The 13,389-nt window shown below is 47.8% G+C and overlaps 1 protein-coding gene across 1 annotated transcript in view; it reads left to right on the top strand.

Annotated features, from left to right (window-relative positions):
- Positions 1-515: 515 nt before the first annotated feature.
- Positions 516-13,389, top strand: part of LOC136995359 (neuronal acetylcholine receptor subunit alpha-7-like) — a 52,468-nt gene continuing 39,594 nt past the window's right edge. Inside the window, exons 1-2 of the mRNA XM_067315979.1 lie at positions 516-594; positions 5,429-5,568. Coding sequence (XP_067172080.1) covers positions 516-594; positions 5,429-5,568 — 219 coding nt within the window. The remainder of the gene's footprint in view (positions 595-5,428; positions 5,569-13,389) is intronic.

Genomic DNA, 13,389 nt, shown 5'->3' with positions numbered 1-13,389 from the left:
AGCATGTCCGCATTTGACGAAGATGATGAAATCCCCTGTGCAGACCAGGCATGTGGAAGGAGAGACAGCCCAGACTGTAAGCTAACAGCAAGGTGGCTTGCTTTCTTTTCTGCCCAAATAATTCAAGACAGGCATGATGCAGGGGAATGAAGGAGGAGAAGGACAGCTATTCACAGGCGTGTAAAGCAGGAGATCTGCACCTCAGAAATAAGCCCACAGGGAAGCTGCCACCTCCTGCTTCCTTGTTACAAGTTCATCTTCCCTATCACAGGACTCCCTGATCCAGCAGAGGCCACAGCAGCATCCTCCCTGCGAAGTTCCCTGGTCTCACAGTAATACATTTGGAGGGGCCAAAATTTACCTGGTAGAGAGGAGAAGGTAGCATACTGCAATAGAGAAACAGTTCCTAGGAGGTTACCTTGCTGTGCTACTCACATCAACTCCGTGCTAGAAAGAAAGACACAATTCAATAATAGCATGTGTGCCCAAGGGATTTTGAGAGCAGTTTATCGATCATGTCGCTCAAACAGTGGGCATCACAGTGTGGGCTTCTTGCAGACTTCTTTGCAGGAGAGAGAGAAGAGATTCGAAGAGGTACCTAAGAAATCAGTCTGCTCCATGACTACCTCTACTGTTCATAAAGCTCTTCACACAGCTGTCTGGGGACCCCATGCCTGCCATGGATTAATTAATTGGCCTTGTGCCTTCCAGTTGTCTGCAAACTGTAGGAGCAGTTTAGGGGATCCACCACTCAGGTTAATCAGAGAGTAAAGCTGGAGGGACCTGATGCGCTGCCTATCTCAGGCCATTGCATGTCACCTAATCACCCCATAGCTAGTCCAGCAGCTTTTTGGTTTAAGCAAATTCTCAAGAAAGACATCCAGCAGCCCTGATGTGAGGACACCAAGACGGAGCAGCCCTTTTTCTAGATGTTTGCTACATTTTCTGCTAGAAATGAAATCTGTGCTTCATGTCCAGCTTCTTTTTTTTCTTTTTTTTTTGATTTCAGCTCCGAGCCACAGATGGCTTTGATGCCCTTTCCACAAAAGTAGAGAGCCCTTTAGCATCCAAAGCACATTACTGCAGAGTCTGTCAATACTTGCTATTCTTCCCACTAGAAACAGAGCTCACCTCACTCTGTGACAGGAGGCCACTTTTGCACATGCTCATTACCTCTTAGACTTACTATAAGCAAACTCTCTGAGGATGCCCTCTGCCTTGACACCACTGCAGCCACGCTGGCCATGTGTTATTCTGAGCACAGCTCCTTCCCCAGGCTCTCTCTGCCATCAGCAGGCTCATGCACCTTATGCTACCAGGTGTCCAAAAGGAGTACAGCAACAATCACCACCTTTGCCCAGAGAAAGATAACAGTAGGTAGAAGCCTTGATCAGACTAGATTTGTTCCTACTGAATGGCCTTCGCTGCTGCGATGTTCACAAGCATTATCCAAGAAAAAGATCTGTATTAACAGTCAGTTATTTCTTTATTTTAGGTAGAAGGTTACAGGATTGGGTTTCCACCCCGATGATGTTTTGCCAGGGGTCACTCTAGTTCTTCATCTTCTCTCTTTCAATTTCTCTTTACGTGCAACTTGTCAGACTTCAGTAAGCCAATGCTAATGAATCCCTCCGCTGCAAGGCCAGGAACTCCAATGTGCAGAAGCACCAGAACTGAGGCGACTCCCATGGCATAAGGCTAGGAGACACCACCAAAAGAAAATTTTTACATAACCACAGATTGGCTGAGGTTGGAAGGCAATCCAAGGCTCTTCCAGAGATTGCCTAGTCCAAACGCCATGCTCCAAGCAGAGGCAGCACGAGCAGGTTGCCCAGGGCTGTGTCCAGTTGGATTTTGAATATCTCCAGGGATGGAGACCACAGAACCTCTCTGGACAACCTGTTTCAGTGTTTGATCACACCTACGATAAAAAAGCTTTCTTTTCCCTACGTTTAAATGGAATTTCTTGTGTTTTGATTCATGCCCATTGTCTCTTGTCACAAGCATCACTGAGAAGAGCCTTGTTCCATCTTCTTTATATTCCCCATCAGGTATTTATACACATGAATAAGTTCCCCCCTAGCCTTCTCTTCGCCAGCCTGAACAGTCCCAGCTCTTTCAGCCTCTCCTCATATGACAGATGCTCCAGCCTCTTCACCATTTTCATGGCCTGTCACTGTGCTTGCTCTGCTGTGTCCGTATCTCTCCTGCACTGAGGAGACCAGCACTGGACACAGTACTCCAGATACGGCCTCACCAGTGCTGAGTAGAGGAGAAGGATCACCTCCCTTGACCCGCCGGCAATGCTCTGCCTAATGCAGCCCAGGATGCCATAGACCTTCTTTGCCATGACTGCACATTGCTGGTGCATATTCAACTTGTTTTCCCACCGGGACTCCCAGGGGGGCCCCCAGCAAGTACTGGTGCATGGGGTGATTTCCCCCCAGGTGCAGGACTCTGCACTTCCCTTTGCTGAACCGCATGAGGTTCCTCTCTGCCCATCTCTCCAGCCAGCTGAGGTCCCTCTGAACGGCAGCACAGCCCTCTGGTGTACCAGCCACTCCTCTGGGTTTTGTGCCATCTGCAAATATGCTGAGGGTGCCCTCCGTCCCATCATCCAGATCACTGATTAAGACGTTAAACAGTATTGCCTCTAGTATCAGCCCCTGGGGGACACCACTAGTGACTGGCCTCCAGCTGGGCTTTGTGCTGCTGCTCACAACCCTCTGAGCTTGGGAGTTAGCCAGTTTTCATTCCACCTCACCACTGTCCATACTTCATCTCTTTGTCAATGAGGATGTTACGGCAGACACTGTCAAAAGCCTTACTAAAGTTAAGAGAAACAGCATCCACTCCTCTTCCCTGAATTTTTAATGAGATATAGTTTTTTTTTTCCTGCTGATTCAAAGCTAATTCAGCAATAAGGGGGGCACTGGCTGAAGCTGTGGGTCATAAGAGGCTCTCTGCTCCTCAGGGGCCTGCATCAAGCAAGCATTGCTTGCTAATGCCCACCAGCAGTTATTTGCAGGTAAAGACTCTCTCACAACAGACCTAGGCAGGTAAGTCTGGCATTGCTTTTGGGAGACTGACTTGGCAACCTTAAAAATTGGCTTCCAACTTCCAGCCTCGTTTAAAATTTCATATCAGGCACCAGGGAGCTCACAGTGCCAGGGACTGAGGTAGAGATTTCTGTGGCTGGGGGGTTGGCAGCAGTAATGCTTATCCTGTCGCTGCTCCCGAGAGGCCTCGGCTTCCCCATCACCAGCAAACACTCCACTTAGCACTCAGAGATGTAATGTCACAAAGCACTAGCACAGGCATTAGAGGGATAAAAAGCAGGAATCTCTCCGGAGTATGAAACACTAAGCATTTTAAGATTGAAAGAAGTTTATAAAAACACAGTTTTGACCTGTTGCCCTTCTCCATTCCTGCTCCAGAGCCACTGCAATGGGGATATAGCAGCCTGATTAGACAAGCGAAGCCTTTGCAACACCAACAGCTGCCCCGGCAATTTGCCAGGAGACCACAAAGGCTCCACCGCTTCTGAACCTACGCAATTTTGTAAACAAAACCAAAGAGCACACAAACATATGGCAACGAGCACCAGCTCAGCAGGCTCAGAACAGATCAGCTGGACTATGTTAACAGTTTCAGATACAAGAGGTCACCAAGTAACAGGACCACGCTGCAGAAGGGAGAAGTGAAGAAGGGGTGGAGGACCGGGTGCAAACATCTCGTGCTGGGTTACTTCAGCTCGCAAGGTTTATCGGGGCAAGGGGCCCGGTTACAGCACGGCTGGAGCACACAGCGCAAAGTCAGCTGCCCGGGGTACACAGCAAAGGGTTGTGCCCAAATCTCCCCCGTCAGCCCCCTGGGGTGGATGGTTTACTGCACATCGTCAGCGATGGTACCAGCTGCAGCGGCGACCTGAAGAGCCTGGCAAAGGGCACGTTTTGATAGTAAAAGCTGAGGTAGACTGTTTCAAAGGGAGGTTAAAGGTGAACACGACAGGAGTGCTAAGGATGAGGGATGGTGCAGGTGGTCATCCTTTCCCTGAAGCACAGCAACGTGACATGGTGCAGGGAGAGAGAGGGCAGCGCGTTGGCTCGGAGCATGGGCCCTCTTTCCAAAGGAAAATGTGATGTGATCTTCACCGGTCTCCTTCCCACACAAGGACCTTGCAAGGGAGGCAGGGGGTTACATACTAAAATTATAACAGAGGATCTAAATAATTTCCTAGCAGGGAAGTTTGCCAGAGCTGGTGGAGTAGAGAAACTGTGGCCAGGGCTTGTCTTCAAAGAGAGTGAAAATGTTGGAGCAGCTCTGTTACATCTGCTTCTCTGGTTCTCCATGACCATATAATATATTATTCAAAGGCATAAAAGGCCCATGAAGATGACATGTTGGTATAACTCACCAAAATAAATAAAAATACCCTCCCTCCTTGCTAACTAGGCACCGTCATACTGGAAAGCCACAAAGATCCCTCCAGCATCAGGAACACTGAAGGGAACACTAATTAAAGACATTTATAAACTGAATGATATTATTAATTTTAAAAGGCGTCGCTGCTGTGGTGGAGAGCAGCCTGCCCCAGGTTGCAGGGCTCGCTGAGCACATCAGGGGACCGGGGAAGGAGGAACTGGTTGTTACAGTTTGTGTGGATTGTCAAAAGCTATTCATCTCACCACTGTTAGAAGAGTCCCAGGGTCACTGTGAAAAGCTCTGCTCACGTGTTACAAAAAAGTCACACACAAGACTCTAGGAGCTGCAGCGCATAAGAAAAAAAAAAAAAAAAAAGCTTTGTTCCAAAGTAATAATAATACAAAGTGCAGATTCCTTGGCAGGGACAACTCAGGGAGTACACACTCGTGCTGGCAGGATGAATTTGGCCTCAGCGAACATGCAGCCTCTGAGCCTCACCCCGTTTGGTGCAGCTCTTAGGTAGAGCCCGGGTAGTCACAGCCCAGAGCATCTGCACCTGCACCCATTTTGGGGACAAACCCTTGCTTCCTGAACATGCACGGAGAAGGGCTCCAGGTACTAACAGGACCTGTCAGTGATGCTAGGTAAACACAGGGTATGTTCAGGTAATGACACCAGCTCCGGCTCCGTGGCAGCTGGTTTCTGGAAGCAGCAAATAAGAGCCCTCTGGCCGCTTTCCAAGAAGGTGCCCTTTGGCTTCAGAGCCTGGTCTCCCTGCACCATCAGCAGGAGGGTTCCCGGTTGAGTCCAGTTTTTCTGTGTGACTGACGCACGACAGAAAAGCTCTGTCAGCACCCCTATGGGCAGAATTAGAGATCCTTACTTTTCAGGAAACCGGTTTCAAGTTAAAAAGACATTCAGAGACATTTTTTCAAGCAAACAAACAACATGGACTGTGTGACCATCTGAATGACAGATGTTAACCATCTTTCTTTTCCCTTAGTCTCTCAGCAGGGTGAAGGCCAGAGACGCTTGTACAGAGATCTGCTGAGAAACTACAGTCGTCTTGAACGACCTGTGGTGAACGACTCCCAACCTCTGGTAGTTGAGCTTCAGCTTTCTTTGCTGCAGATAATTGATGTGGTAAGTCCCTGGCAGTTCTGCTCTCTATTGCACCCATTCGGCGTAACAAATCTCATCTCTGGTGTAAAGACCACGCGTTTCCTCTTGGCCAGACTATCAGAGAGAAAAGCAGACTGGATTTAGCCAAGCATCCTCCCTAAGCGCTAGAGTACGTGCTTTGACACTTTGGAGGAGTGAATATCCTTCTAAACTCAAAGCCATCTCTGATACAACATGAGCTGCAAGCAGATTAATTATGTAGTTTTTCCATTCATTTTAAACAGAAGAAAACCCCCAAACCATTTCAATAAATTAGAAGCTATGTGTTACTACAAATTAGTAATGGCATGTTATTCCTAGAACCATCCAGGATGCAATAACTGGAGACTGCGGGCAGTCTTCAGAGCTACCAGCACTGCATTTGCACCTTTTCATTAGACATTACAATAGTGCTGTCCTCTTCATCCATCACACCTTTACCATGCACTGCGGTTGAAGGAGCCTGCCCTGAGATGAGGTTAGGAATCACAAGAGCGTGCACAGAGCAAAATCTGGAGGCACACCCTGACGATTGTCTTGACTGATGCCTCTGCAACATGCTTTTGCAGAACTGATGATCTGACCCAGGGAAAATTTTAACACAGTGATCCGAGCCAGGATCCCCTTTTCATCACAAAGAGGATTTTATATGACAACTCATTGTCTTTAATGGCATTTCATTCATATACATGCAAAAACCAATCCAGAAGAACAGGTTTGGCCACCTTTAGCTGTCAATACAACAAACTGCTGAACATCTCTTTCTCCATCTTACCATTCCTGCAATCAGTGGCGTAGGCTCTTTTCCCATGCAGTCTCACTGCCCAGGAGGGAAGAAGGAAGAGAGAGAATAACTTTCCAACTTTTGGACAGCTTCAACCCCATTTGACAGAGGACCCAAAGTTTTAAATTTCCTACAATCTTTCTGAAAGTCTGTAGGAGACCAGATGCTCTCCCCAGAGGGGAAAGCTGGCCCCTAAAAATGAAGCTCCCTAGCACTGGGTAGAGATGCCACGTGAGCACGAGTGGCAGGACCAGCTAGTTGTGGTTCTCCTGGCAGCAGGCAACAGCCACTCAGGCAGGACAAGAAGCTTTCTGCTTTGAAATATTAGATATCGCATGGAGCTGGAAGAGAGAAGAGTGCAGTAGTCCCAACCGAAGTCCCTCACATTCATGGCAGGAGCTCACAGTCCTCGACTTGAATGAAAGAACAAAGAAACCCCCCAGCCAATTTTAGGTAAATTTCACTGGGTCATTCCAGGGTTAGCAGAGGCTAATCTTAAATCTCAGCTCAAAAGGTCTTCCTCCAAACTCACTGTGGCATTTTCCTTTTTTGCTGTTATCTTCATGCAATAATTTGAGGGCTGGAGTAGTGTGGAGGGCTTTTTACCATTAGAAACGGGACTATGCATTTTCAAAGTCAGTTAGGAGGAGGAAAGAGCTACATAAAACCCACTTTGGGGGGATGCTATGCTGGATCTACAGCTGGGTTTTCATGTTCCCGCATGAAATATTTCCTTTCAACAGACAGCATTTTTTAAGCTCTTTACCTCCTTTACGTCACGGTTGTCCGTTCCAAAGAATTAGATTTATCTTCTCCCTTTTGGTGATTCAGAGTAGGAAACAGGTCATCTAAATGGACATATGCACCTGCAACAATGCTTTGCTCCCCTCCACCTCTGCACACACCACGGATGCTAGAAGTTCATCAGCTCAAAGCGGTAATGACTCGTTCCAGACTCATGGTCTTGCATACTGCGGTCATGGTGTCTTTAAAAGCCAGCTGGAGTAACCTGGGATGTATATCTTACACTATGTAAAAAAAGGTGCTTCTCTCCTCAGGGCAGTGACAGAAAATCCTCTGTATATGGGCTAAACTACAGCTTCCTCCTTCATGCCATACAATAGTAGTTTAATAAGGAGCCCATACCAGGGACACTTCCAGTCCAGCACAGGTTGTTCAGCATCACCTGAGCTATATGGGCACATTTACAGGGGAAGTGTAGTGTCCTGGACAGCTGTCTGGTCTGGTGTGGGACATATTTTAGTTTGAGGCTAACTGAAGGACACGTTCCTCTCTCTGCACAGGGTGTTGCACGGGCTCTTTCTCCTTGTTGCCATCCCAGCAGGTGCACCATGCACCAACTCCAGCAGTGGAAATGTTGTTCAGGACATTTGAGCCAGCGCTGCTGGCAGTCAGTAATCTCTATTAGCTGACAGACGGGGAGGGAAACCAGACGGACAAATTTTCAGACAGACACAGATCTGAGGCAGGAGCAGCAGCCTGCGGGCTAAGTGTAGGTTGGGCAGAACTTTTCTGAATTTAACTTTATCAGAAGCAGGAACAAACAGAGTTATGATGAGGGTAATGGTTCAATGTGGAAACAAACTGCTATTGCCTGTCTAAGGAGGCACCTTCTCCAGATCCTACCTGTGTTCCCCAGCACTGCAGGAAGTCATGCAACTGGGGAATATTTCCTGGTGGTGCCAAGGAGAGCGTTACCTTGCAGCACCACAACAGCACAGGGTGCTGGGCAAGGTCCCAACCTTATGGGACTTCACGCACCATGCCCCCTGGGGAAGGAAAAAAGAATGCCACACTGAGGGGAATATGGATATTAAGGTCTAAAGAAGACATGATATTGTACAACGTTACTGCTGGACTCACGGGAACGTTTTACAAGTACTCACCACGACAGGTGCGAAAAAGTGAGGCCTGGACTATTTCCCTGTGAGAGGAACCAATATAAAGAAGAAAAACGTAAAGAAAAAAAGCAGTCCCTGCTTGCACAGAGGGACTCTCTCTTTTCTCTTCACACAAACAATCACTCTTTACTCTTGCCAAAGTCTGAAATCACATCTACCGTACACAAATCTAGGACAGGCTCCATGAAGTGGCTCCATGAAGTCTGTTTCCTAAGCATACTGTCTCATAACCTAATCAACTCTGAATTCATCTTCTGCAGCCAACCAGCTGAAAACAGCATTTATGACAATCCAGATTCCTTTTGCTGCACAGAGAGGGAAGGTACCTCTGAGGTCCCTGTAGTTTGCTGAATAGCAATATCTAGTGACATTACCTAAAATTCCACCTCCTCTTCTCCCCTCCATTCAAAGCAAATTTCCAAGCATGGCTTCCTTAGGTTACGTTTCCTGCTGGCACCTGCCTGTATTGGCCTGCATGGGATCCTTTTTTGCTTTTTAGTGCTCAAAGCCAGCCATCACACTCAAAACTTTGAGGAACAAGTTCTCTGCTTGTCAGATAGACCCTAGACAAAAAGGGTAGATGAATGGTAGGTGTCATTAGAGGTAGAATTGTTTCCAAAATTGTCTTAATTCACAACTAGAGCCAAGACAGAGCTCTCACTTCCAGTAAGCTCAGGGAACAAATGAGCAGAAGGGGGGCCAGTATGATCAGCTCTGCCAGAACTCCCGTTTCCAATTCCTGCTAGATACCATGCTCCAGCTCTTGCTGGAGAGGTATGTTTTAGCCAAAGCGTGTGACAGTGCGAGACACTTGCATCCCATTGAATAGCCTTCATTGCTACAAGAACTCCTGCCAGGTCACAGAAGTGCAGAGGTGTGCTTTTTTTCCCCCATGCCTTAAGAAAGTATCTAGACAACGATCCTCCTTTTAAACCCCAGCGGCATATGGGAGCAGACACACAGAGAGCAGAAATGGCTTGTGGCAGTCACCCCACAGCAGGGCTCAGCGCAGTTTGCCTTGTCCTCTAAGCATAGGTCAGCTTTGTCTGGAGCTGTCTCACGCGTACACTGTTGCTGCGGGCCGTTTTTGCCTAAGGTTTGTGCCCTGCCCCTTCCTTGCCTGAGCAGGGATTTGCCTGGTGGTCCCTCCCAGAGAGCCCCATTGAGCCCTGATGGCCCCAGCAAGTGTGCAGCACCTCCAAGAGCACCAGGAATGGGACTCCTGTTCTTGCTTTGAGAGCCGAGCCAGGCCATCAGGCTGGAGTAGTCAAGAAACGAGGCATGACAGCAGGCCATTTTTCCTTGGCTCAGTGTGATAGCAGCCTGCTAGGTAGCAACCATTCGTCATCATGAATGATGGCTTGTTTGCTCCTCCTGACATTTGTAGGGGAGCTTATCTGAATTGGTTTATATCCCTTATGTAGAATCACTAATGAGGAATTAAAAAAAAATACAGTTTTCATTTTCCAGCTTTCTTTCTTTTAGGGATATTATTCACTGTTACCTTTGGGTCAGTGCCTCAATAGACACCGCAACAACAGTCTTACTGCCCTTGATTCTCCGCAGGAGAAAGTTTGACTAGTTTTCAAGGCCACAAGTCTCCCCAAACTGCAAGCTTAAATCTACAAAGAGAAAAAAAAAAACCAACCAGCCAACCTACAGAAGAGTATCAAGAATAAAACCCCAGCCTGACTGTGAGTGTATCGCATGTTTTTAAAGACCCCTCTAAATAAAGAGCCTAATTTTAAGAAGATGGCTGCACCATGCTGCAGAGATAATAAATTCCTGAAAAGCCCTTTCCAAAAGCAAACACGTGGCTGAGGTTTCCAGTAATTGCTGCACTGTCAGTGTTGCAGAGACCATACTCTGACAAGCATGCTCGTTAGCCTGGTGCCCTCAGTGCTTGCAGAGTTCAGGGACGAGGGCAACGCCATCTCTGCCCAGCAGAGGTGGTGGCTCCAGGGCTTGCTGTGAGCCCAAGCACAGGTGACATCCCCCGCACCTCTGGCAGCCGGCCCTTCACCCACGGCACCTCGGCACAAGCTGTGGCTGCCGGTGTCAAGAACCGCTCAGCCAGGCAGCGAATTCGGGCACAGGGTACCTTGGTGCCACCAGCGGCAGGAGCACCTCTGGTGCGGGAGCTGGACCTGCTCAGGGGTGGGAAATCTCCGAGGCTGAAAAGTGGGGTGGGCAGAAGGGAGAGCTGAGGGCACAACTGGGAGAGGAAGAGAGAAGTATTGGCCTGACAAAATCATAGCAAAAAGGGGGCTGAGAGAGGCGACAGGCATCAGCAGGCGTCCAAGCGGATGCAAAGAAAAGGATTCTGCAGGTGAAGAGGGGACTGCACAGAGCTTATTGCAACCCAGAAAGCCCCTGAGCAACCTGAAACTGATCCAGGAAACACGAACCTGCCTGCAGAGACACGGCGGGTGAGAGGAGATTCATTCATAAACCCTTTCTATTTCTGTCCTCTCTCAGCTGGTCTCTTTGAGTTCTCTTTGGAAAGATTTATTCCAGTTTATATTCTATTGAGACCTGCTTCTTTGAGCTTGAAAGTCCTTTTGGTCTATTTTGCTCATGAGACGGAGGAGGCGTGGGCAGAGCCACCCCAGAGGTCAGGTTGTGCATCTCCCCTTGCACGGCTCAGTCCCGTAGCGCTCTTCTCCTTCCTGCTCACCTCCCACCCCGCTGTACCCCAGCGGGTGCCGGGCTGCCCAGGTACCTAACACACCATAGTCGTTCAGGTGCTTTTGTGGGAATTTCCTCCTGTTTCAGAGGGAATCACAACTACAAAAAGGGACTGCAAGTCCCCAGTGGGAAGCCACAAGAATACGGGGGGGAAAAAAAAACAACAAAAAACAGCCACCCACAGTAGGTCATTTTGCACTTCCAGAAGCCCAAAACCCCCCCATTATTTTACTGTAGCAACAACCCCAAGGCAAATGCTATATCTGGAAAATTCAGCGTGCACTGTTTTGCTTTGATTACACAGTGGGTAACATGATTGCACATCCTACTGACACTGGGATTATCTCAGATGTGAGATACAAATCCCATTTAAACTGCAGAATTTGTCTCTGTGGTGCGTCAAAGCTCTTGAAAGGTTTGGAAAGCGGCAAGACAAACTCACGGAAGAGTTGACTGGGACAATGCAGAGCAAAGATTCGATCTATCTCCTGAAAACCAAGTCTTTGCATTGCCGTACAGGGAATCCAGCAAAAAAGATCTGCGCGTACTTGCCCTAAGCACGCAGGTGCGGTCATTACTGTTTTAAGCAGACTACAAGGTTAGCTGGTCTGACCCAGTGCAGCAGCCTTTATCTTCTCTACCAAGAACTTACCAAACTGCTGGGTTCAAGCTTTAGCTCACACTGTTTCTCCCTAAATCGGAAGCTACAGCTCAGCCTTGCAGGGTTTTTTTTCTTTCTTTTCTTTTTCTAAGGAAGCGATTATTGGGGGGACCATTTTTCACAGCAGGCAGCTCTCTTCGTCAGAGGCGCCTCACTTTGCCCGCTGGGCTTCCCAGGCGACGTGCTGCTCGGTTAGCAGGACCCTCGACCCCAGCCCGGGAGAGCTGGCGAGCAGCAGCCTCTCGGCTGGAGCTTGCACGATTTGAATGAAATTTGCCAACGCCGAGGGCTGCCGGTCGGCAGGCTCTGTGCTGTGGGCTATGGGCCTGCCCTCTCCTCGAAGGCGAGCTTAAGAGAGAGGTGAAAAAGCAGGGGGAAGCGCAGGCCACACGCGTGGTGCACACAGCCCCGGTAGCCCCAGACCACCCAGACCATCGCTGAGAAAAGAGAGAGGCAGAGGGAGAGCGAGATGGAGAAGGGTCCTGTTAAATTCAGCTGACTTTGGAAAGAAACCCGGCCTGTTCATCGGAAAATGGGTTTATTCGTTACGGAAAACATTAATACAGAGCAGGCACTGGGATCTCTTTTCAAAGTGTGGCTGCAGGTGAGAGCTACTGTACCGCTGCTGGGTATGTTTACGTACAACATTCACCCTCAAAACGATCCTGTTCCCTAGCACACGGGTGTTTTAGGGATGGTATGGCATGTGAATTGAATGACCAAAAATTTCAAGGGTTAAATTTTTGGCTCTAATTCTCCGTTCCGTTCCTAAACTGGCTTTACAGCAGCTAGGTCATCCTCCCCGCCGCCCCCTCGCCCCTGTGTCCTCACGTGTCCAGATCTCTGCACTGGACATCATGCAGCAAGCCCATGTCAACACACAAGTGATTCGGAGAAACAAATATAAATATGCCAGTACATACATGCAGCCGTTCACGTATTATTCCCAATATAGCATCGCTATTCACTAGATTAAACCATAATCCTTATAGTACATCCTGTACAAATCTTTTCTGGATTGATAACTTCCAAAACGTAAGCTTGACTACTTAAGATTGAAATACACAAAGCATGTGAAAGAGACATAATAATGCGAGGATTATTCTTATAGTTATTCTATATTTTATGTATTTTTAAAGTATTGATGAGTGACAGGGAGATAAAATGACTCTTTCAGCCCTTCTGGATTAAAAGGATCTTTCATCCCACCCCCACCCTCCGTGGATGCCCCTGCATTTATTTGTGGGTTTACTGAATAGCCTTGGAAGGTATGTTTGCTCTGTTCCTCCTGGTATGGAACTGCCTCTACCAAAACACGTTTCTCTTTCCAGAAAGCTTTTCTCCACCATGCATTGCGTTCTTATCCTGCTATAAAGCAAGAGCAAATTCGCTGAGACCAGAGCAATGAAACTGATGCAAACCGAGATGGGAACCGAGATGGGAATCAGGCTGAATATCATTACATATTCTGAAAATCAGTAATTAGTGATCACTAGAAATAGTTATTAAAATTTCAAGCAGAAAAATTACAGAAAGGTTGACAGACCAGTAGATTCATCAAAGTTAAATCCCAAACTCTCTCTCCCTCTCATAAAGTTCGCTTACTGTGACCGATTTGGAACTCTGGGAAAAAAATTTAAACCAATTGGTCCCTTCATTAGCATGGAAGCAGCTTGAAAAATGGGAATGCTGGCGCCGACTGAGTCATGAATTATTATTTTGGCTGCCTTCCAAGTGTCAGTGTTATC

The sequence above is a fragment of the Apteryx mantelli genome, chromosome Z (genome assembly GCF_036417845.1).
Source record: "Apteryx mantelli isolate bAptMan1 chromosome Z, bAptMan1.hap1, whole genome shotgun sequence".
Lineage (NCBI taxonomy): Eukaryota > Metazoa > Chordata > Aves > Apterygiformes > Apterygidae > Apteryx > Apteryx mantelli.
This window is presented reverse-complemented; position numbering and strand designations above follow the sequence as displayed.